The sequence below is a fragment of the Ctenopharyngodon idella genome, chromosome 12 (genome assembly GCF_019924925.1).
Source record: "Ctenopharyngodon idella isolate HZGC_01 chromosome 12, HZGC01, whole genome shotgun sequence".
Classification (NCBI taxonomy): domain Eukaryota; kingdom Metazoa; phylum Chordata; class Actinopteri; order Cypriniformes; family Xenocyprididae; genus Ctenopharyngodon; species Ctenopharyngodon idella.
The window spans coordinates 4,038,835-4,064,397 of record NC_067231.1 but is presented as its reverse complement, the minus strand read 5'-3'; the positions used below and the strand labels follow the sequence as shown (position 1 = coordinate 4,064,397).

Sequence of the window (25,563 nt, the reverse complement as noted above, 5' to 3'; positions counted from 1 at the left end):
TTGTATATAAGAGGATGCGTGCTATTTTGCTATGTCCCTTGCACTGCTCATTAAATTTGAATGAGAGTAAAATACAGTCAAATCATAAAATGTAAAAATTTTTGTTTTCCTAATATTTTGTTCAATAAGAGATTGCTCAATTTGAGCGTATTGATCATTTGGTAATAAAAACAATATTTTTATTTAATAAAAAAGAAGAGTTTTTTCATGTCCCTTGAATGGTTGTCCACCCTGTCTTATTGGGGAATTGTCCCTTTAAGAAAAGGCCATACCCTTTAGTGGACAACAGATTTTTTTGTCTCTTCAGTGGCGGGAATTTCAACAGCTGAGGTGTGTAAGTTGGTGACTTTCCAGCTGATGAATTTTCTTCATATGAGTTAGCTTACTTGTTTTGCCAAAGCTTAACATGTAATAACATCAAAACATTCAAAATATTTTTTTAAAATATTAAAGTTTAAATATACCAAATTCTCTTCACAACCAGACTAGCTATAGCTAGGCTACAACAAACTGTGGTTAGCTAAATAGGTAGTCTGGTTGTTGAAGAGAATTTGGTATATTTAAACTTACATATTTTGAAAATATTGTATTCTAATCACCTCCAGCGTATTTTATGCCGACAGGGTGGACATGTGGACAGGACACCAAAAGGCACCCTACAGTGATATTGACCCTTGTATGCGGTGAATGTGGTGTCTATGATGTTTGATTTGTTTATACGTGTATCTTTTATTATCGTCTGTTTGCTACTTTTTTACTGATATTATATAAAGCACTTTGGTTCAACCTCGGTTGTTTTTAGTAGAGCTATATAAATAAACAAACCAAACCAAATATAACAACTATAACCTGGTATTTTGCTGACGGTGATTTTTGGAACCGGATTTTTTGATTCAAGTAAACAATGATCATTATCTCTCTTCTCACAGCTACTGTCTAGTCTGTCTGTCTCTCTCCCAGTGTTGCCAGATTGGAAAAGTCCAAGTATCGTACCAGAAACTCAAAATGATCGTATTTGAAAGAAAATTATCGTACATGACTTTTTTATATGTTTTGATCTGAGCTGCTGTATAGATAAATTAACTAAATTAATAACTAATAACGGAATGACTCAATACTGAACTTATTTAAGCTGGACAATCACACTATTTTCTTCTAGAGCTGCTGTACAGCCAAAATTATGTGCCCTCTATCACTGTAAAGCTACTTTGACACAATCTGTATTGTAAAGAGCACTATATACATAAATGTGACTTGACGAGTCAAACGTTTATCTACAGCTATTTATCTAGACCAATAACTTTTTGACACGACCTGCAAATTACCACAATAGATAAATAACTAGGCGTAACGTTACCTTAGTGGGAAACAACTTGCCTAACTTAGCGCCGCGGCAGGAACGTTACTTGTGCTCGTGAGAGAGAGAGTCGTTCTCCACGATGATTGGCCGAGAAAACGTAACGTGAGATGAGATGGACGTTGATCCACAGGATCCACAGCTAGATCAATGAGCCCTATGATTACAACGACCATCATTTGAAGTGTCACAAAATTCTGAAATTATCGTACATTATAGGATTTTTTTCATTATTGACCGTACATCGTACAGAGGTCAAAATTATCGTACAAATACGATAATTATCGTACGTCTGGCAACACTGCCCTCTCCTCTGTAGCCACACCCTGCGCGCGCTGGTTACACCTGATTTTTCAGGTAACTCCACAGTCTCTAGCGATCCTCGTTCACGGATGGCATGGACATTACGCGCTGCTGCAGAACGCTTTGAAGTGGAGCTTCCTACAAACAGCGACTTCGTAAAGTCCATAAACAAACCAAGATGAATCAAAAGGACATTGAATACGGTGGAGTGGCCGTGATGCCGAAAAGAGATGTGGTAAGTCTGTCAGAAAGGTCTGTAGGCTACAAGAGAGGCAGCTCGTGATTTTGTATCGTTACAAACACGCTTCAGATGTTTGTTGGTCATATATTATGTTCTTAAAGACCTACTGCATTCATTCAGTATCGTTTCGATTTAATGTTGGCTATGAGCAGGACTGCAGGGAGTTTGTTTCTTCAAACAACATCCCATGGGTGTTTGTCTTGGGGGGGCCCCCCCCATGGACCGAAGGAGACGGACTTGATACTATCGTGTAATTTTCTCACTCAAACGAACCACTGCCTGCTGCTGCTGCTTCTGCTTCTGCTTCTTTGGCAAACGATCCAGTGCGTAATTTCCAACGTGTTTTCGCTTCGGTGAGCAATGTAGCCAATCACAGGCCTGTTTGCTGATTTCTTGAACGCAACGGCCAATCACAGGTGTTTAAGTTAGAATCCACTCACTGCTCGAGTTCTGTGCTGAGTTCTGCACGCTAGAAAATCCTCTATAACAAAAAATTGCGATGACTGACACAGTAATCATCATAGGCTATAGAAAAGGACGAAAAATACCCCCACTAATTTCAGAAGCAGTAGTTTTGATTCTGGAACCGGGCCTAGTCAAAAAGCAGGATTTTGCTGCATTAGGAAAGGCAATTGTTATTTATAATTTGTATCGGCTGCCATGCAAAATCACACATACAGTATACTTGTTTTCATGTTAAAATTAACAGTGGTTTGTGAACGTAGATGCTTTAATAACAAATGATTTATCTGGAGCGTTAATGCTGGGACTATTTCATCGAAATCTATACTCCCTCCTAATTTTATGGGATTTCAGAGTTTCAGTTTCATTTTCTACGTCAGTAATTAAATTAAAATCAATGTAATCAATCCATACAGTACAAAAGTACAAAATACCACCAATTCACCACCACATTCATTCAAATCAATGTAAGTTTAGAATTTTGAATATTACAGGGTTGTACTAAATTTTGTCTTCATCATGTCCAGACGTATCTAAAAAAGTACATATTAAGCTGTAATTTGGCAGATGCTTTTAGTGATTTACAGTCAACAACCTGAGGTTGGCAACGCATCTAAATTATCATTTTAATCAAAGTTGCATTAAAATACTATCATAGAAGACTATGATTGTTCTTAGTGGGTGTACCAAACAATGCAATGAGGAAACTAAACACAAAGCTGACAAATTATGATCTAAATAAGTGATGAGGCACTGTAAAGGGTAAACTGGTCTGTCTTGCTTTCCTGATGAAAGGGAAGGGTGGGGATTTAATGATAAAATTACAAGAGGTGTTGGGGTAAAGTGAGCCATTTACCCTAGCTTTGTGATTGATTCTCATTCTGACCTTCCTTGAGCAAAAGCATTAGATAAGATTGTGTTACAAGTTGCACTATTTTATCTTCAATAGATCACATGATCAGTTTAATATACTAGCTTTATCTTGCTTACAGTGTCACTGTAAGTCTCAGACCACTGTTATACAGTAGCTATCATGTTTTTAGTGCATTAATTAAAAGTGATTTCTGTTATTGATTTTAGAGCTGGATTCCACATTTCTTTAAAAAGAGAGTGTGCACAACATTTGTGGAGGACTCTTTCAGGTAAGATGTCTGACTTGGTGAGTATTCAGTATCTCTTGTGTTAGATTCCTTCTGTAGGACAGATCCTCCGTCTGTTGTTTTGTAGCAATGGCGGTCTGTGTCAGTGTGGGTCCACGCGAGACACGCACCCCTCAGGAGCCCTGGGCGATAACTTCAGCACAGCCATGGTCAGTCACTGGGACAGTGCACAGCACTCCTGCGAACAGCCCACAGATGCCTATGGAGAGCTGGAGTTCGCTGGGGCCGGCAAGAGACACAGCTATGTGAGTTCCTCTCCATTGTGGTTGAGCTGTTTGAGCTATAAATGTATAGATATTATCAGGGCTGTAACCATGTATTGAACATTGGGGGGGGACCAAACTTTTTTCTTTTTTTTAAATATTTAAAATATTTTTACTTATATGAATTAAATAAAGGATTAAAAGGGATTTAAGGAATAAAGAAGAAATAAGAACACTAAAAGAAGTTCTAGGTTGTGAAGTAGTCAATTTAAACTCTTTGCAAATAATATTTTATTTAAAAATATGCACACATTCACTCTTGTTTGTATGTCAAATATGTAAAAAATGTCTCTTGTCTCTTCAGATTCAGTTATGAATGACATCATTTAAATAAAAGCATATTTTCAATTCAAAATGAAGAAATTCCATAATTTATCTCACAAATTAGTAGTTTTTTGTAATTTACAGTTTTTCACGTTTAATTGCTGTTTTGTTCTTATTCCTCTTCTCTTAATTTTAAAAATGGGTTGCGTTCTCACTTTTTGTTTAAAATAATTAATAATAAATAATTAAATATTAAATAATGAAGCATTTTAGAACATTTGCATCTGTGACAAGGGCAAAATAATAAAATCTTTACCAAAAAAAAAAAAAAAGCTTTTGAAAAGCAGCAACAATAATTGTCATGGTAAAAAGTGTACAGTTTTAGGGGCCATTTAGACAACACCGAAAACTGAAAACTTTTTATGCTTTTTGGCCGTTCATTTACATGACAATGGCGTTTTGGGGGCCTGAAAATGCAAACTTTTGAAAACAAGTTTCAAAGTGCAGGTTTTTGAAAATTATATCGTTATTGTCTCTGCGTAAAGTACAAAAACATAAATTTGTGAAAACAGTGACGTCATATGCATGTGTATTGCATGTCCAGTCTATAGTTGTGTAGTGTTTCTATACAGTGACATCGCCAACTACTGGCTGGCATTTATAATACAGTGTTTTCCCTTGTGAACGGGGATCGTTTGGACAATGGTGTCGTCTGTATGTGAAAAATGCAAAGGAAAAACTTCCATTTTTAGTACATCATTGTCATGGAAACGTACCCTAAATATGGTCTTTATATTACAAAAAAGGTTTTAATAGCAATCAACCCCTGGGACATAAAATTTGCCCATAGTTGAAGAAACAACCATATTTAACAAATCAGTACCTTGTTTTTGTAACTTACAGTTGCTTTTGTCTCACTCCCCTTCTCTTTATCCCAGTTTTTGCGTCTCTCCAGCACCACAGATCCTTCCAGGGTCTTCAATGTCATGAGAGAACACTGGAAACTGGCACATCCCAACCTGGTGGTGTCAGTGTTTGGTGGTGAGAAAAGGTCAGAGGTCAAGACCTGGGTCCGAGAGGTGCTGAGGCAGGGGCTGGTTAAAGCTGCACAGAGCACAGGTGTCTTCTTCTCTCCACGCATATCTCATTGTTTTTCATACATTTCCATGCTATACAACAGTTTTCATTATGCTACTTTCTCAACTGTGTAAAAGTTTTGATATCTGAGTAGAATTTTGATTTATTGCAGACTGTAATTTTTCAGCATAATTGCCCTCTTATTTGTGAAAAGGTTTGCTAGGTTATGCCATGTGACTCTTTGTTTCTAAATGTCATGCCTGAAACGATCAATAAGATACAGAAGTGCATGACCACAGTTGCTTGAGCAAACTTCAGCTATCAATGTGCCTTCTATTGTGAACTGTCAGGATGCAAGCAGTATGAATATGAATCATACTTGTAAAGTAAATGAATGCAAGTCATCAGAGGCCCAGTTACCAGGACACAAATTCATGCCAGACTAATTATTTCATCAACCTGGTTTGTCGGGATAGTTGCCCAGCAAGTTTTTCTCTGTGTGTATATAGCCAATTTTTTTTTTTTTTTTTTTTACATTTTACTAAAATAAAATAATGCACAATGCAATTTAAAAGGATGGTTCACCCAAAAATCAAACTTTTGTCATCATTTACTTGCCCTCAAGATGTTCCAAACCTGTATGAATTTCTTTCTTCTGTTGAACACAAAAGAAGATATTTTAAAAAATGTTGGCATCCAGTCAGTTGACGGTAGCCATTGACTTCCATAGTATTTTTTTCCTACTATGTAAGTCAATGGCTACCATCAACTGTCTGGTTACCAAAAAAAGTTAATTTTGGATGTGGCTTATGTATAGGAGCATGGATCATAAGTAGGGGGTTGAAGGAAGGCCTCGGCAGGAGTATAGGAGAAGCTGTGAGAGATTATGCCACCGCAACGTCTTCTGTCACTCTCAGTAAAGTGGTTCTCATTGGCATTGCTCCCTGGGGCCTGGTAAAAGATCACCAACAGCTCGTCAACCCTGAGGTAACACAACTTAAAAAGTATACAGTCCTGGCCTGTGTTTTCCAAAAGCATCGTAAGCCTAAGTTGATTGTAGAACCATTGCCACCAATAGAGCTACGAGGCTTACGATGCTTTTGGGAAATGCTACCCTGGTCAGAATCATTGGCACCCTTGGCAAACATGAACAAAAGAAGCCTTTGAAAATAAATCTGCATTGTTAATCCTTTTGATGTTTTATTTTAAAAAATAACAAAAATAGAACCTTTCATTGAAGTAAAACAGTTGAAAATGTGGGGAAAATCTCATTGTGAAATGTTTTCTCCAATACACATTAGTCACAATTATTGGCACCGATTTACTCGATACTTTTTTACCTAAAAATACCTAACAATCCTTTAATGGATTTGAAAACATAAATTGATAATGTGTTATGTGTATGCCAGGTTAAAGAGATGCATTTTTAGTCTAGTTTTAAACTGACAGAGTGTGTCTGCTTTCTGAACAATGCTAGGAAGATTGTTCCAGAGTTTAGGTACCAAATAGGAGAAGGATCTACTGCCTGCGGTTGATTTTGATAGTCTAGGTATTATTAATTGGCCTGAATTCTGAGATCGCAATAGACGTGAAGGACTATGTGTTAAGAGCTCGCTCAGATACTGGGGATTTAAACCATTTAGTGCTTTGTAAGTGATTAGCAAGATTTTAAAATCTATACGATGTTTAACAGGGAGCCAATGCAGTGTTGACAGAACTGGGCTAATATGGTCATACTTCCTGGTTCTAATAAGAACTCTAGCTGCTGCGTTTTGGACCAGCTGGAGTTTGTTTATTAGGCGTGCAGGGCAACCACCCAGTAGAGCATTACAATAATCTAGCCTTGAGGTCATGAATGCATGAACTAACTGTTCCGCATGCTTCATTGAGAGCATATGTCGTAGTTTAGTTATATTTTTAAGATGGAAGAATGTGGTTTTACAAAAGCTAGAAATGTGACTTTCAAATGAGAGATTGGTATCAAAGAGCACACCCAGGTTCCTAACTGACGATGGAGATTTAACAGAGCAGCCATCAAGTGTTAGACAGGATTCTAGGTTATTATGTGCAGACGTTTTTGGTCCAATAATTAGAATCTCTGTTTTTTCTGAATTTAGTAGTAGGAAATTACTGGTCATCCAATTTTTTTATATCAGCTATGCATTCCATTAATTTTGTGAATTGGTAAGTTTTGTCAGGGTGCAAAGAAATATAGAACTGAGTATCATCAGCACAACAGTGAAAACTAACGCCATGCTTCCTAATGATATCTCCCAAGGGTAGCATGTACAGAGTGAAAAGCAGAGGTCCTAGTACTGAGCCTTGCGGTACTCCATATTGAACTTGTGATCAATATGACATCTCTTCATCTCTTCCAATGTGATTCCACTAATGCCAACATAATTTTCGACTCTATTTAAGAGAATCTTGTGATCGATAGTGTCGAATGCAGCACTGAGGTCCAGTAACACTAATAGAGAGATACAACCACGATCTGATGATAAGAGCAAATTGTTTGTGACTCTCTAATAAGAGCAGTCTCAGTACTATGGTATGTTCTAAATCCTGAGTGGAAATCCTCACAGATACCATTTCTTTCTAAGAAGGAATGATGCAATGATACTGCCTTTCCTAGTATTTTTGACAGAAAAGGTAGATTCAAGATCGGCCTGTAATTGACTAATTCTCTAGGATCAAGTTGTGGATTAATAAGAGGCTTAATAATAGCCAGCTTAAAAGTTTTCGGTATGTATCCTAGTGATAAAGATGAATTAACGATATTAAGAAGAGGATCTATGACTTCTGGAAGCATCTTTCAATAGCTTAGTCGGTATGGGGTCTAACATACATGTTATTGATTTTGATGATTTAACAAGTTTAGACAATTCTTCCTCTCCTATAGCAGCGAATGAATGGAATTTTTCCTCAGGGACACTACAATGCACTGATGCGATACTATAGTAGACAGTTGCATGGTTATAATTTTCTCTCTGATATTATCAATCTTGCAAGTAAAAAAGTTCATAAAGTCATTACTGCTGTGCTGTTTGGAAACATCAGAAGTTGAAGCATCAGATAACTCACAGTTGTGATAAAAAAGACTTTATAGCGTGTAATTCTGAGAAAAAAAAGTCAGAATTGTGAGATAAAAAGTCACAATTACATTTATTTTATTTATTTTTTTTATATTGAGTGGCGGAAACAAGCTTCCATAGTTCTCAGTGACCCATTTTGTTGTTGATTTTGATGTTGTTGTTTTTTTTTTTTTTTTGGATCATTAACCAAGTTTCCATCCAGTTTTTGCGCTGTTTTGTTATCGACAAAGCAAATATGTGCAAAAAAATATTTGCGAAATTTGCTGTCTTGAGGATGTCTCTATCCAGTTGGCCTTTTACCGATAAAATGGTGTGTGTACTGACGTTGCATAAGTTTTGCTATATCACTAAAAAAATCTGCTCTTGAGCCGTTTCCATAAATAATTTTGCGTATATTGCAAAATCGTTTGCATCCCAAATATTTGTAAAATGTACAGAGTAATGAGAAATTGAAATTTGCCAGTAGGCTACTGCTTATTTTCACTTATACTGTTATTTAATATGAAATATAAGAAGACGATGGTGAAGTGGAGCAGCTCGTCTGACAGGACTTAACTGCCTATATTTGAAGAAACGCAGGTTTGGACACAGAGCAGTTCATTTGTCCTGTATGCAAAAATTTTTAGGGTACATAAAAAGACTGGTACAGTGAAATATTTGCATATCGCAACAGTTTTTAATGCCTTGAACATGTGGTCAAGCCAATCGCGGTTTGACGTGGCCGGGAACGCAAACAATTCATGTGCATTAGCTAAACTGAGACCTATTGTCACATAACATTTCTAAAATTCTATTAGAGCTTTGAGTCAACCACTTTATTTTCCTAATTTATTTGAGATAAAATTCTATATTAATAAATTGCAATAATTGCAAAATTATTTCATTTACAAGTGTCATATTTGTGATTTTCATTTGTCATGTAGCCTAGAACCGCTTCTGATCATGAAATCGAAAGAGACTCACGATTTTATGACAGTAGTACTTTTTTTTTTTTTTTTTTTTTTTTTAATTCAGATACAGAGGTAACATTTCTGTATTGTATTTTATTTTATTTTACCTTTCTTTTCATCAGCGTTGAAAACTCCAACAGTCTTCTTTAATTTGACAGACACTGATATTTTCTTGAGCTGCAGAGTATTTCAATACATTATCCTTGTGATGCACCTTTGAACTACAGTGCTTTAACGGGAGCAACACAACTAATGCGGACACTGCGTGTACAGTATAGGCTAATTCGGTCATGTGACACCACATTTATTTGCGTTAAAGCCCTTTTTCTCGACAAAAAGTGTTTCCAAAACAACTTTTGCGACATTTCAAGTATCAACATAGAATTTATTAGCTAAAGATAAAAGGAAAAAGATTGTCAACATTTGAGAAATCTTATCGACAAATGCCATCAGTTATATTTCCATCAGCTATATTGCTAAACATTTTAAACATCATAAACAGGCCCACAACATTAAAGATCCAGCAGTATATTTAATCATACACATGGGGTACTTTTTATCCCTGTGTGCACCAAACCCATCTGATTGGTTTACTGCCAAAAAGCTTCATCTGACCATAGAACCAGGTCCTGTTTGAAGTTCCAGTAGCAACTGAATGTGCTGGAGTTTGTTTTTGGATGAGAGCAGAGGATTTTTCTTGAAAAGAGGATTTTTTCCTTCCTTGTAGTGATGTTGGTGCAGTTTTTTTCCCCCTGAACTTAAGACTTAACTAATTTCTGCAGTTCTTCAGCTATGATCCTTGGAAAGTCTTTGGTCGCTCAAACTATCCTCCTCACTTTGTGCTAAGACAGACACGCATCCTTATGCAGGCAGATTCATAACAACATCTGTTGATTTGAACTTCTTAATGGGACAGTTCACCCAAAAATTATCCCATAATTTACTCACCCTCAAGCCGTCCTAGGTGTATATGACTTTCTTCTTTTTACACAAACACAATCGAAGTTATGTTAAAAAATATCCTGGCTCTTTCAAGCTTTATAATGGGAGTGAATGGTACCCGAGATTTTGAAGCCCAAAAAGCGCATCCATCCATCATTTAATATTTTGTTATTTTTAAATAAATTAGGAGGTTATTTTATATTATTCTAGAAATTTGAGTAATTTTTTTTTTTTAATTATTAGCAATACATTTAAATCATCTTACAAGTTGTGGTTGATATCTCCTCCACTTCTGTGTCTGTTAATTCATTATACTGCAGATGGAAGTCAAACACATTGCAGTGTGAGTTATGGTACCCAGGCAGTGTATATTGCACATTTTGTAGTATTAGGCCACTTGTTTTTTGCATTTTATGCAACAAAAAAAAAAGCATACTGTTCAGAGTCTATATGCTCTGTACTGCATAAATAGATATAAAAAGAAAAACTAGCACTGCACACTGCATTTGCATATGGTTTACAGTCTTTCAGAACAACAATGTCTCTCTCTTTCTTTTAGGGAAGTTTCCCCGCAAAGTATTTAGTCAAAAATGCAGCGCGTGACTCTTGCTCTCTGGATAATAACTACAAGGCTTTCCTTCTGGTGGATGATGGGACCATAGGGCGTAAAGGTGGTGAGGTCAGCTTCATAGCCCGTCTGGAGGATTACATTTCACGTCAGCGCACAGGTACAAAATAAAATGCTGCTTTCAGGGCATTTTACATGCTTGAATGGCACTCGGGTCCCCTTAGGAATGGCCTATAAACTTTGTTCATGATAGAATGTTACTGATGTAGAGATGACTTTACATTTCTTGGTTTCATTGCAGTTGTTTCACTGAACAGGAATGCAACATGTTAACTAGCAAATCCTTGGTTTGAACAAGGGAGGTTTAGATTTTTGTCCACCTAATGGCCATTTTGGATATTACAAGAGAAGACAAAGCTTTAAAGGGTTAGCTTACCTAAAAATGAAATTTCTGTCATTAATTACTCACCCTCATGTTGTTCCAAACTTGTAAGACCTTCGTTCATCTTCAGAACACAAATTAAGATATTTTTGATGAAATCTGAGGTTTTTTTTTTTTTTTTTTTTTTTTTAATCTTCCATGGAATGCAACGAAATTACTACATTCAAGGTCCAGAAAAGTACTAAAGACACCGTTAAAATAGTCAAAATGACTGCAGTGGTTCAACCTTAATGTTATGAAACAATAATACTTTTTGTGCGTAAAAACAAAACAAAAAAACAATGACTTTATTCAACAATTTCCTCTCTACCCTGTCTTTCTCATACACAGTTTACATTGAAGACACATTGCAGAGCTTCCGTGTTCTACGTCAGAACGCCGGTTCAGTATTGGCCGGCTCCTGCGTCAGCATCACACACACGTGTCGTGCTGCTCACATGAACAGCGTAGAACAATACTGAGCCGGCATTCAGACGTAAACTGCGTCAAGAGCATAGGAGACTGACAGGTTACAGATGAAATTGTTGAATAAAGTTATTTTCATTTTGTTTTTGCACACAAAAAGTATTTTCGTCGCTTCATAACATTAAGGTTGAACCACTGCAGTTATGTTGACTATTTTAACGGTGTCTTTAGTACTTTTCTGGACCTTGAAAGTGGCAATTTCGTTGCTTTCTATGGGAGATAAAAAACCTCTTGGATTTAATCAAAAATATCTTAATTTGTGTTCCGAAGATAAACGAAGGTTATTTTTGGGTGAACTACCCCTTTAAGTATGATATTAGTAAGAGTTCAGTGCTTCAGAGAACTGAAATATTAATGATAATCAATGAATATGTTACATTAAGATCTGTTTAATAAAAGCAACGAGGAGTTTATACTTGTATGCGCTTGCTGAAATACATCATCTCATGTGCAGACAGTGCAAGCTTTGACATTCCTGTTCTGAATATGCTGATATCTGGAGAAGCGTCAATGTTGGAGGTGAGCAGATTCTGGTTTAATTACATGCAAAATGTCCTCAGTCCCATCTCCTAATTCTCTCTTATGATGCTTCTTCATTTCAGGCATTAGATATCTCTCTGAAGAATTCAATGCCCTGGTTGGTCCTGGCTGGTTCGGGGGGGCTTGCCAATCTTGTGTGCGACATCATGGAGAACGTGCAATCTGCACCGATGACCTCAACTGGAGGAGCAGAGAAGGAGGAAGGGACTCACAACACGGAGCTTAGAGAACGATTGGCGGAGAAAGTAATGAAATACTTTCCTTCAGAGCAAGAGATGGACAAACTTGTTGACAAGGTAAATGTCATACTCTTTACTCGATCATATAACATCAAAGTACTAAAACAGATTTTTTTTTTTTTCTTTCTTTTTTTTTTCTTGTTGCTTGGCTGGTACCTGAAAGGTTTTGAGCATCTACCAAAACAAAGACCTCATCTCCATTTATGACGCGGAACAGGGAGGAGTGGATAATTTTGACACTGTGATGCTTAAAGTGCTTGTTCAAGGTAAACTTTAAACCAGTGGTCCCAAACTGCTGGCCCGCATGCCATTTATGGCCCCCCTCCACCTGGCCCGCAACTGATCTCAAAAATAAAACATAATCCGGCCCACTAAATTATTATTATTATTATTATTATTATTATTATCTAGTTGTCTCATACCATATTCCATATTCAAAAGAATGACATGATTCTATAAAAAAAAAAAGTGCACAGGCAGATTTGATAAGAGAAGAGAGCTGGTTTGGGGCTTTCATAGTTTATTTGTTGTTTGGTTGCAAAGTGCAAATGAAATGTTTCTTTCCAAACTGAAAAGGAAAGGGGATGAGGAACACAGACAGTTTCAAGATAGATGGACATTGCAGTATTTTTTCGTGGAGTTTACTGAAAATGCTACCTGTCTGATATGCAAAGAAAAAGTCCCCATTCTAAGGGGCCGTTCACATATCGCGTCTAAAAATGCGTGGAAAGCGCGGCCGCGCCGCTTTCTCCTTCCTTCAAAGCACTTACGCTCCCGTGGCGTCTGTCGTTGCTATGCAACCATGAACTACGCGCTCCACGATGACGAGGAAGTTTCAGCAAAATAAAAATAGATTTTTAGTCCTTGCATTAGCTTTACTACTAGATATATTTATGGAGATGAAAAATAAAAACCCGCCCTCTACAGCTATGTTCAGCTGTTCGGCTGAGCTTTTGATGTTGTTAAGTAAAGGCCGAAGCTGATCGGTTGGTCCTTGTCACATGACCTGCGGTGCACTTAAGGCATTCTGAAAAGTTGAGATGTTTTCATCTCGCCGCGGCATAAGCGCGCCTAGAAAAACGAGCGCGCCGCACCGCATGCGACCGCGTCGCTTCTATTATGAGCACGCTTGCCTAAATTACAGTAAAGGCACTCGCGCAAGTCGCGAGCGTCAATTTAAACCACCGAAACGCTCCCGATGCTACCAATAAATGTTACCGAAGCTCAAACAGCATCTTGGGCAAATGTGGAAAGAAATAGATTTGTGTACAAATGTATTCAGGGATTGCATTTGTTCAGTAAAGTGTTGTTCAGTGCAGGGTTTTGATGTTATTTAAGCTAAAATAAAGGAAGGGAAAAATATTTGCACTAACTGTTAAAAACTGTATGTAACAATGATAGAGACACTGCTGTTTACATTTTTGACAAAAATATTTTAGTAATGAAATTTGAAGTAAATGAGAAATAATGCAAAGTAAATTTTCAGAAATTTTACACTTTCTTGTACTTTAATGTTAAAATGGCCCTCCTATGAGGTGTCAATCACAGCAACGGCCCCCTGCCAATTTCAGTTTGAGACCCCTGCTTTTTCCTGTTTATTACAGTGTTTGTACATCTCTTTAACTTCTACTGCTTTGGTCTACAGTGAACCTATGGTGTTTATAATATTTGTTAAATCTTTTTTCTGTATGTCATTTTTGCTGTGTGTTTGTGTGTGTGTTAGCGAGTAAAAAACCCATTCCGGGCGTTACTAATCCCTATGCTGATGAGTTGAGGCTTGCTGTAACGTGGAACAGAGTGGACATTGCCAAGAGTGAACTCTTCAATGGAAACATCGACTGGAAGGTAGAGGATTGTGGGAAATATGAATTATCTTTTAAACTAGGGAAAGTTGTCGAGTGTTCCTGTACTTTAAACAGTAGAGCCTGGCACTGCAAAAGCCAAGGTCATGGGTTTGATTCCCAGGGAATTGTTAGATTTTGCTGTATTTGGCTGGGCAGTCTTTTGGGGTGGCTCGCCAATGTATTAGATTTCTCTAATACATAAAATAAGTATGACCAGTGTGACCAAATTTTCATACACACTACTGTTCAAATTCAATAGTTTTGGGTCAGTGAGTTTTATTTTTTTAAAGAAAGAAATTAAAACAAGGACGCATTAAATTGATCAAAAGTTACAGTAAAGACATTTAGCACAACTGTTTTCAACTCTCATAAACAATATTATGAAGTGTTTCTTGAGCACAAAAGCAGCATATTAGAATGATTTCTGAAGGATCATGTGACACTGAAGACTGGAGTAATGATGCTGAAAATTCAGGAATAAATTACATTTTAAAATATATTCAAATAGAAAAAGTAGTAATAATATTTCACAATTTTTGCTGTATTTTTGATCAAATAAATGGAGTTTTTCTGGTATGTGGTGATAACCTGGTATTTCTATCTTGGCATATGCAGTATGACGATCTGAAAGATTCCATGACTGACGCGCTGATGAACAATAAACCACAGTTTGTGCGTCTCTTCATTGACCACGGTCTGAACATTTTGAGCTACCTGACTTACGGCCAACTGGAGGATCTTTACAACTCCATCTCTGACAGCTGCCAGGCCGGGAAACTGCTGCAGCAGATCCTGAATGAGCGCAAGAACGAGTTCAGCAATGATAAGAAATGCCGCATTAGCCTTTATGAGGTGAGATCTGGAAATTATCAGACAAATATCGGCAGATTAATTGGTCTATCACACCCCTATAAGAACATCCACTGGAGGGCATAACAAGGATTTCCCTTGCCAGTTATTCTTACCTGTATTGTACTTTTGTACTAAAACGGCAATATTAAAAGACCAAATTCAGTATATACTAGGGATGTAACGATGCATCCGGAACCAGTTGAACATCGATTAAAACTTGACTATTCAAGTCGGTTGAGATGCTAAATGAATCGCGATACATTTGGGGGCGGGGATTTATATGAATGTATAGCTGAGGGGAACTGACTGTGTTCAGAAAAGTTTAGATGGTATTTTCTTTTCATTTTCCGTGCAATGCATTTTAAAGTAGTTTTAGCACACAGCGCTGCTTTGTTTACAGCGGTAACCATGGAAGCGCTGTATTGCCACTGTTCCATCAGCACCACCTGCTGTCAAGACAGTAGCTGCGTCTCATTTCGGAGGCTGCATCCTCCAGAGATCGCATTTGAAGGTTGTATACATCATCAAGGGTGTTTTATTTAAGAAAAGTAACCATTAGATTGCAAAGTTAGAAAGAAATTACGGTGTTTTACACCTCATGAGGAATAACATTCAATTTTATTATGGTTATTTTTCTTAAATAAGACACCCTTGATGACGTATGCAACCTTCAAATGCGATCTCCGGAGGATGCAGCCTCCGAAATGAGAAGTAGCTAGTGAATTTGTGTTCTCATGCAGCCCGTCTGCTGTCATGAAGTTTTATGTAGCATAATTTCACAAAGCTAAAGTCTGAACATTCTGTTTTTGCTTCAAATGTTAAAAATTATACAATCTAATTTAAATTAAAAATTGCTCATGCTGCATGTATGCAGCTGCATCTTTGTTGGGATGGTGATTAAAATGCAGTGCTTGCCTCTAATTTTAAATGGCTACAGATAGTTCAGCCTGTAATAGAGCAAATAAACTTGTTCATGTACTCATATGAAGAGATTTATTTGTATTATTTATTTATTTGATTTAGGATTTGTTTTAAAATTTCAATTTAGTTTTGTTATAAAGATATTTCAATTTCACAAAGAAATATCCAGCATTTTGTCTGAGAAATGATACAAAAGACACTTTCTCATTTAAATCTCATTTTGTTAAAAAAAAAAAAAAATCATGAGAAAATCGAATCGTGAAACCAGTATCGTGAATCATATCGAATCGTGAGTTGAGTGAATTGTTACATTCCTAGTATATACCTCATTGATGAAACATACTATATACAGGCAAGCAGATGAGCCCAGAATATGAACGCAATGTGCTAACATGTTAAGCATTTTCCCATTGAAAACTATAATAAAGAAAATGTGGCTTAAAGCATTAATGGGATATTTCACCCAAAAAATTAAAATTGTCATCATTTACCCACCCTCAAGTTGTTCCAAACCTGTATAAGTTTCTTTCTTCTGCTGAACACATGGGTAACCAAACAGTTAATGGGCCCCATTGACTTCCATAGTATGGAAAAAAAAATATTGAAGTCAATGGGGCCCATCGACTGTTTGGTTACCGACATTCTTCGAAGTATCATCTTTTGTGTTCAACAGAAGAAAGAAACTCCTACAGGTTTGGAACAACTATCCCTTTAAGTCAGTGATACTGGAGGACCATATTCAGTTTACACCTTTATTAATAAAAATATTCTTTACAGGCAAGCAGATGAACCCGTATTATGAACATGCAAAGTTCCACATTAAAGGGGTCATGAACTGCATTGGTTTATTGTTTTATAATGTTTTCTGGGGTGCACTTATAATGTTAGTATGCTTTTTACATCCAAAATTGTCATAATTCATGAATAAAAGGCATTTTTCCTACCCTGATTTTAGCCTCTGGTTTGAACGCTCCGTTTTAAGGGGCGTGTCTGCTGTGAGACTTCAGTGTAAACGCCCACTGCTGTGATTGGCTAACATCTTTGCATATCTAAATATCCAAGTATTACTCTCTCTTTTAGCGCGTTTTTACTATTACAGCTCTAAGGTTAACTAATCGGGAAAAGTGTTGCATTATATTTAGATCGTGGCATGAAAGGTTGCAGAGATGAACATTGTAGCCAATCACAGACAATGTTGAGCACATGAAAGCAGTGATCTCGTCATTGCAACTCAATTTCTGTACACTAACAAATGCTTTCATCTTCACTAACAGTGCAAACGCGATATAACTAAAAGATTTGTTGAATAAAACGGGAGTTTTGCACGTCAGTCACTGATAAACTCGCTGTTTGATTGACAGCTTCAGCACGCGCTGCTACAACGATTACAAAGGGGGCTTTCTTTGAGCTTTCTTTATATAATTTGATCACCGTTAAATAACAGATTATTTTCATCCTACTAAGAGAAACAACGCAATTTGACGTTTAGTCACTGGTTTGATTTACTGACACACAGACAAAGAACATCTGACTGTACATGAATCATTATATATCAGATCAGGCATTAGAACTAACACAGTTACTTACATGTGTTCGCATTACTGTCGAGTCCAGGCACTGCACAATATTTTGTAATCCTCAACGGCATGTTTATTGCTTGGTAGCTCGATCTGGTTTAGCACCACATATGTTACTTATGCGCGATTCGGTGGGTGGGGCTATACAGGCAGGGATGAAGTAGGCGTTGATCTTCTTCTGCAGAGGAGGTGCTTGCTGCCCTTTGACGTCATAGATCCCCACTTTGTAAATCCTGTCGTTTTCTGGGTCTGGTGTCGATTAAAGCTTTTATTGGACTAACAAGGAAGTTTTCAGCTCTAAAACTTACAGGATATTCTTATAGTATGATGACCTCTTATATGTCAAAAGCTCAAGGAAAATTTGATTTCTCATGTCATGACCCCTTTAAGCATTTTCCCGTTGAAAACTATTATTCATATTCTGGGCTTATCTGCTTGCTTGTATATAGTATGAATCATCAATAAGATGTATACTGAATTTGATCTTTTAAAATCACTGTCTTAGTACATTAAGCATTTTAGACTGTCCCACTGTTTTTAAGTAAATACTTTGATGAGATGGTTGTATATGGATCACAAGTGCCCAGAACTTGCAGTTTTTTCACATTTCTTTGTTTTTCTTCTTTTTAGATGTTATTAATATATTTAGTATACACAAATATTAAATATTTGTGGATTGAAACCGATGCAAAATCGACAGGCCTGTGCTGCAGTTCTATAGATGTTTTGCCCGCCAGTCATGTGACTGAAAACTATAAATATGTAAATACTGTAAATTTCACCGATTTCTCATCCCAAGGTGTCCCAACTGCTGGAGAATCTGTTAGGGGAGGTATGCCAGCCTTTCTACAAGTCTGTACTTGGTGTGAATGCAAATTCAAGAAAAGCTTTTAAGGTACCAGACTTTGTACCTAGTGCCTTAGAATTTAGTTCTGTCTATTCATTTTTCCCATTCTTCCATGTCTGCTCAGTCCACAAATATAAAATATCTTTAAATGCCACCCTACAGAAAGCATGCCAGGTCCTGCAGGGGGAATGTAGCTATCGGAGGAACTTGTGTAAGCATCCGTGGTTATGTCTCTTCATCTGGGCAGTGCTGCAGAACCGCAGTGAGATGGCCATCTTCTGCTGGGAAATGGTAACATGCTTCTGATGAGTTATTGTCATAGTTGTAGGGATGCACAATGTATCATTTATGGAACGATTTCAGAGATTTTTCATTTTTCAGTTTTGTCATTATTAGTCATATTAGGTGTTTAATTGTTCATACTCATTTCCCCTATTTTTATATTTAGATTACATGTGCTCTCTTTCAACACTCAAAGTTAATATTCACCCAAATTTATTAATTGTCAAAGTAAAATCAAAATATATATACTTTATGCTGTATATAAACATAAACTATATACCTTAATATACAATATGTGTGTATATATATATATTTTATTTATAGCTTTATTTGTCAGCCATTTATAAAAAGTGAAATGTATAAAAAGAAATGTTGGGCGCAGCATCACTCTCATCTGTACTGCTCTTCTCTCTCAGTGCGGCGAGTCGGTTCTGACGGCTCTGGGAGGATGTAAGCTGTTGAGGGAGCTGTCTAAACAGGGGATTGAGTCAGAGGCCAAGATTTCCATTAAGGAGATGGCCATGAAGTTGGAGAATATGGCTCACGGTATGATGCGTGAAAGTATTCGGTTTTTGGCATCTTATAAACCCAGTGATAAAAGAAAGTTTTAACCCTCCGTTTTCTTCCTCGTATTTTTTTTTTTTTTTGACAGATGTGTTTAGCATGTGCTACCAAACCAAAGCAAGTGATTCCTATAAGCTACTGATTAACAAGTCTCGTATGTGGGGTGATGCCACCTGTCTGAAGATGGCCATGGCCGCTGACGCCCGTGTTTTCTTCAGCCACGATGGAGTACAGGTCTGTTAACATGCAAACAGCCATTAATCATTAATAGCATGCATATATATATATATATATATATATATATATATATATATATATATATATATATATATATATATATATATATATATATATATATATAATATATATATATATAAAATAATAAACAAGGTTATTGTCTCTCTTTTTTTTAGTCGCTTCTGTCTCAGATCTGGTGGGGTGACATGGAAAGAGGAACTGAGCTCTGGAAACTGGTGCTGGCTCTGATCATTCCTCCTGTCTGCTACACCAACCTCATCAAATTCAGGTCAGTACTTCAGCCTTGCAAATTTCTGGTAACACTTTACAATAAGGTCCCATTAGTGAACATTAGTTAATTCATGAACTAACATTATCAATGATTATTATATTTGTTATAGTATTATTAATCTTTGTTAATGTTACTTAATAAAAAATACAACTGTTCATTGTTAGTTCATGTTATTGTTCTGTTAAATAATATTAACAGACAAAAGTTTTGATTTTAATATATTACAAAATGTTGAAATTAACATTAACAAAGAGTAATAAATGCTTTACAGGTATTATGGTTAATACCAATTTTGGTCATTTTATTTGATAGGATAGACAAACTAGACAAACTAGTAACTAATGCCACAAATCATCACAGAATTCAAATCAATTGCTAAATATTTGCAGAAATTTGACCCGAACAGAACCCGAGTATACAAAATGTTTGGAATTTCATAAATATAATCCTATGTTGTGGGGAAACTTAAAGCGTTTTGAACAAATTTAAAGATTAAATGTATTTTTTAGGGTTTTTAGCTCCCATCTGGGTGAAAAATGACCCGAATACACAAAGCTTACATTGATTTGTAATTGTAGTACCTGTCAAAAGTTTGGAAAATTACAATTTTTTTCAAATACAGTAAAACTGCACATTTTAGAGTGGCCTTTTATTGTGGCCAGCCTAAGGCACACCTGTGCAATAATCATGCTGTCTAATCAGCATCTTAATATGCCACACCTATGAGGTGGATGAATTATCTCGGGAACTTTCTACAAAATGGCACTTGAAAAAACACCTGGACTGGTGCCACGCTAACACTAGATAACCGAGAGAGCTTCGGGGTCGGAGAAGAGAAAGAATGCGCCAGACGAGAGCGCGGCCAAGACAAAGCAACAGATGCAGAAATATCAGTGAGCCGCGAGCTCAAATCAATAGTAACGGACTCGCGCATGCCTAATGTACGACTCCTGTATGTCACTGTATCTTCATTACAATCGTCATCCATCAAAACTTTATTAAAGACACTGGTTTTCTTTATCCAACTGAGAGATGTAGTTTGCGTACTATGTTACTGATGTGGTTGGGTGTTTTGAGCTGCCCTTCAGTCTGTATGTCACACAGCGCGATGAGAAACGCTGTAGAGTGTAATACGCAGAGAGGTGGTCTTTGTTAATATTTAATTTAATGTATTAATAATACAATTAATGAATTATATTAATATATTTAAATTAATTTTAAGTTATCTCAAAAATAAGTTAACTCCAAGCCCCCCTGGAGGATCACTGGCCTACACAGTCATTATGCTATACCACATCGCCCTCCACTGGATGTATAATGAGCAGCAATAAACTACATTTTAGCATTTTATGCCATCATACTTCTGTGGTTATTTTGGTGAAAGTAACTCAAAAGTAATGCAAAAGTAGTGTAACGCATTATGTAACTATGTAATGTAACTAATTACTTTCAAATGACAGTAACTAGTAATATATAATGTATTACATTTTGGAAGTAACTTGCCCAACTCTGATCATGTGACACTGAAGACTGAAGTAATGATGCTGAAAATTCAGCTTTGATCACAGGAATAAATTACATTTTAAAATATTCAAATAGAAAACAGTTATTTTATTTTGTAATATTTTGCAAAATTACTGCTTTTACTGTTTTTTATTTGTCTACACTGGACGCTACCATTGTCGCTTGTGTCGCAACAGCTAAAAGCTGCAAATTTTGTCCTTTGTGTCAGTACGTCATAAATAGAATGAGGCATCAGTTTACTGTCGGAGATTTGTTGCTCGTGCCACATCCAGTGTAGACGACATCACTGATTATAATGGGTTCTATTGTCTTTTGTCACGTTGCATCGCGCCACTCTGTTAACCGTACTGTATCTTCTTTCAGAATCATTGAAAAATGTTAATGTTTCCAAACTTTTGACTGGTACTGTACAACACTCCCAAGAAAATATGTTTTGTTTGATGCATTTTGACTGGAGAAAAGAGAAAAAAAAAAATTAAGTAACACCTGAAAAATGTCTTAATAAATTAGCAGCGCATCACCCAGTAACATGATGTAAAATTAGTAATAGTGAATTATTAACCGTTTCCATTTTTACAAGCTGTTTAACATTCTAAATGTACTGCATACTAGGAATGTCCAAGTTCTTTCTTTCTTGCAGGAACGAGGATCACACGGAAAGGGAGAACTCACTGATAGCACCTCCACCCTCAGCAACAGACTGCCACTATGGAGAGACTGTCTTCTCCTTCAATGACATCAAACACCAGTAAATTAGGTTTCATTTAATACATCATGCATACAGTAAATATAAGATCTCTGTAGACAAACATGCCTTTATCTGTGATCTTCTTGTAATATTCAGCAGTGAAGCCGAGCAAGATGACTCAAATAATATCAGACGACCAACAAAAGGTTTGACTGTGCATTTGGAAACCCATGAATTTATGAACAATTTACACAGAAATTTGTTCATTTAATTTTTAATTTTTATAATCATTTTTGGTCTTTTAATTTGATCAGGTTGACTGAAATTTGTTGCCCTTATTGTCTTTTCCTGTTTCTTTCTTCCTGTAACAGGTACTCCTGCATACGGCAAACCTAAGCAGCCCTTTCTGTTGTCCCGCTGGAGGCAGTTCTGGTACGCTCCTGTCACTACATTTATCGGCAACGTTCTGATGTACTTCCTCTTCCTGTTTCTGTATGCCTACGTGCTATTGGTTGACTTCAAACCGCCTCCTCCTGATGGCCCTGCCCCTTCCGAGTATGTGCTGTATTTCTGGGTTTTCACTATCGTGTGTGAGGAGATTCGTGAGGTGAGTGGCAACACTGGTTCTTCACTTGTAAACAATCAGCTTAAAAGTGATCAGTGTTGGGGGTAACGCATTACAGCTAACGCGAGTTACGTTATTGGATTACTTTTTTCAGGTAACTAGGAAAGAAATGCATTACTTTTACATTTACAACAGTTATTTTTTTCATATTTTTCACTTTTTTCCCCATTTATTGACTGACACCTCCCTTGGCCCCATGTTGAGAGAAAACGGGAGTAGGCGCAGATGCGTTGTGTGCCGTGTAAGCATGATATTATAGTTCTAGAGTTCTGTAGTACATGTTGTTATTCTAGTTCTAGACTAAACGTGAGCATGTATTTACTCATCTCATTTGCACAAAACATGCAGTATTACTCAAAACGAATAAAACGTGTTGTTACGGAAAGAACACATCCACAAGAGTAGCTACATTCTGACTATGTTACTTAGTTCACGTTCATCTGTGTGTGATTTTGTGCAAATATAAGTTGTAATATTATGTTTATCTTGTATAAATATCTGAATTATCTTATATAGGATGTGTTCCATTGAGTTAATTAACCAAAGCGCTTTAGTTTAAGGGAGTTTTCATTCTCTTTAGCTTCAGCATGCGCAGCTCAAACAGCAATGATGTTATATAAATTAGATGATTTGAGGAAAAAACATCTGTTATTGTTTGTGGTCCTTATTTATTACCTCCAACTGTGTTTTGTGTCTTAACCCTTGTGCTGTGTTGAAAAACCTATCACACTTGTGGTGTTACCGGACAAAAATGACCGGCCTGCAAAAAATTGCTTAAATCTCTCATTATGCTACCTTATCACCAAATATTTGATTCAATCTTTTTGTCAGCTTATTTTCTTTCAATTAGGACAGGTTTTGTATTTATTTTTGGAACGGATCGATCATAGGCCTTATTTATCTGAGCTCATGTACCTCAGTTTTTGAGTGGGAAAAAAAGTGTTTTTTTTTGTAGATAATTTTGTCAATTTTGCATAAAATATGAAAAAAAATTTGCACTGTTTTATCACCCTAGTGTGCTTTAATGTTTAAACAGGAAATTTGTTTTGTATTGGTTTTATTTTGTTTTTATTTATTACAAAATGGCACAAAATTACACTTGTGATGTTCCCGGTCAAAAATGACCAGCCTGCAGAAAAATAACTTATAAATCACTTGTTACGCTATTTTATTACCAAATATTGGATTCAATCTTTTTGTCAACTTGTTTTCTTTAAATTAGGACAGGTTTTGTATTAATTTTTGAAACTGATTGATCGTAGGCCTCATTGATTTGAGCTTATATTGGTCAAAAATGACCGCCCATTGAAAATGAATGGGAGAGTCGAAAATCAGAGAAACAATTAGTGTTCAGAAGCGTGTTCATCATGTTCATGTTCACATATATACATGTGGGCGAGCAAAAATAAAGGCCTCGGACCTTTGCATGTGTACTTGTGAACTTACAAGGGTAAATAAAGAACTGATTGTTTAAAGAACTGTACAGTGAAGAACTGTAAAGAACTGTAAACTGATTGATAAAGAACTGTACAGTGCTTACTTTACTCTTTACTTTAAAAACTATGTCAGGGTAATATTTTATGTATGTGAGGTCTGAGAGTGGTAAAGAGAGAGGGCAAACAGTTTGCAGTTTAGCTCAGTATTGCCATCTAATCAGCCAATATTGTCTTAAATAGCCTGCATAGCACTTCATCTTTTATAACATGAGATTTTGACCAAATGTATTCAATCTTGATTTTGGTAAAATGTTTCATGAAAAATTAGTTTTGGACATATAAGGTAATAAAAAATTAATTAAAAAATTCCTTAAAGTAACTTCAAATGAGCATGTAAAGCAAATATCTTTAAAAAAAAATCTGTGCAGAGCATGCCCTCGCCCTACGCAATGTTCTCACCTTGTTTGCATCTCCGTTTATGCCTTTTTGTAATAAAAAAACAAACAAAATAAAAACATTTCCAAACACGTTTACTGTTTAAACATTAAAGCACACTAGTGTGATACACAATGCAATTTTTTTTTTCATATTTTATGTGTTTTCACATAAAACACTTTTTTTCACTCAAAAACTGAGGTACATGAGCTCAGATAAATAAGGCCTACGATCAATCAATTCCAAAAATAAATATAAAACCTGTACCAATTGAAAGAAAACAAGTTTACAAAAAGATTGAATCCAATATTTAGTGATAATGTAGCATAATGACAGATTTATAACCAATTTTTTGTAGGCCGGTCATTTTGTGGGGGAAAAAAACTCAAAAAATTACAAAAATGATCAAAAAATTTTTGGGAAGTTACACTCTGGGTGAGTAAAGTCAGTCAATTTTTGTGATAACATATGCGATAACATTAACTAGCATTTTCGGGTACGGGAAAATCCTCTTCAGGTAAAAATGACCCGAACACAACATGAGGGTTAAAAACATTTCTACAGTAGTGCCCACGAGAATAAGGTGGATCTAGTACATAATCCATCACCATACACAAGTGTTACCAAAAAATCTATTGCCTAACAAAAAAATAAAAATAAAATAACACAAAATACCTAAATGCAAACAAGCCATTGGACAACATTACTTAGACTATAAAGAAACAATATCCATGTGCCATGGATAAATGAAATTAAATATCCTCCGTACGGACAATAAGGAAATGATTTTAATCAAACCATGTTGATGAGAATAATACGAGAACAATACAAGTGCTAGTTATTAAAAATAATGCATTTAACATTTTTGAAAAAAATATGTAAAAAAAATTTAAATTACAGTAATAGTAAACATCTTTAATTACTGTTTGAAATAACATTGCTATTTGAGATGCACGCGCTGAAACTGAAGAGACTGAACACCCGTAAACTGAAGCGCTTTGCTAGAAGGTTAATTAACTCAACAGAACACATCCGATATAAGATAATTCAGATATTTATACAGAATAAACA

General features: G+C 36.2%; 1 protein-coding gene across 6 annotated transcripts in view; it reads left to right on the top strand.

The window, feature by feature from the left end:
* The first annotated feature begins 1,672 nt into the window (after positions 1–1,672).
* LOC127523421 (transient receptor potential cation channel subfamily M member 4-like) overlaps positions 1,673–25,563 on the top strand; it is a 74,840-nt gene continuing 50,949 nt past the window's right edge. For 3 of the 6 annotated variants that reach the window (XM_051914093.1, XM_051914092.1, XM_051914090.1), the window contains exons 1-19: positions 1,673–1,895; positions 3,444–3,505; positions 3,591–3,768; positions 4,989–5,169; positions 5,945–6,114; positions 10,674–10,842; positions 12,044–12,108; positions 12,192–12,425; positions 12,532–12,634; positions 14,092–14,213; positions 14,828–15,064; positions 18,362–18,457; positions 18,572–18,700; positions 19,108–19,237; positions 19,344–19,489; positions 19,669–19,781; positions 21,949–22,056; positions 22,153–22,202; positions 22,368–22,603. In XM_051914093.1, the coding sequence (XP_051770053.1) occupies positions 1,839–1,895; positions 3,444–3,505; positions 3,591–3,768; positions 4,989–5,169; positions 5,945–6,114; positions 10,674–10,842; positions 12,044–12,108; positions 12,192–12,425; positions 12,532–12,634; positions 14,092–14,213; positions 14,828–15,064; positions 18,362–18,457; positions 18,572–18,700; positions 19,108–19,237; positions 19,344–19,489; positions 19,669–19,781; positions 21,949–22,056; positions 22,153–22,202; positions 22,368–22,603 (2,586 nt within the window). In that variant the 5' untranslated portion in view covers positions 1,673–1,838. The remainder of the gene's footprint in view (positions 1,896–3,443; positions 3,506–3,590; positions 3,769–4,988; positions 5,170–5,944; positions 6,115–10,673; positions 10,843–12,043; positions 12,109–12,191; positions 12,426–12,531; positions 12,635–14,091; positions 14,214–14,827; positions 15,065–18,361; positions 18,458–18,571; positions 18,701–19,107; positions 19,238–19,343; positions 19,490–19,668; positions 19,782–21,948; positions 22,057–22,152; positions 22,203–22,367; positions 22,604–25,563) is intronic. The other 3 variants (XR_007932876.1, XR_007932875.1, XR_007932874.1) reach the window with 1 other exon arrangement.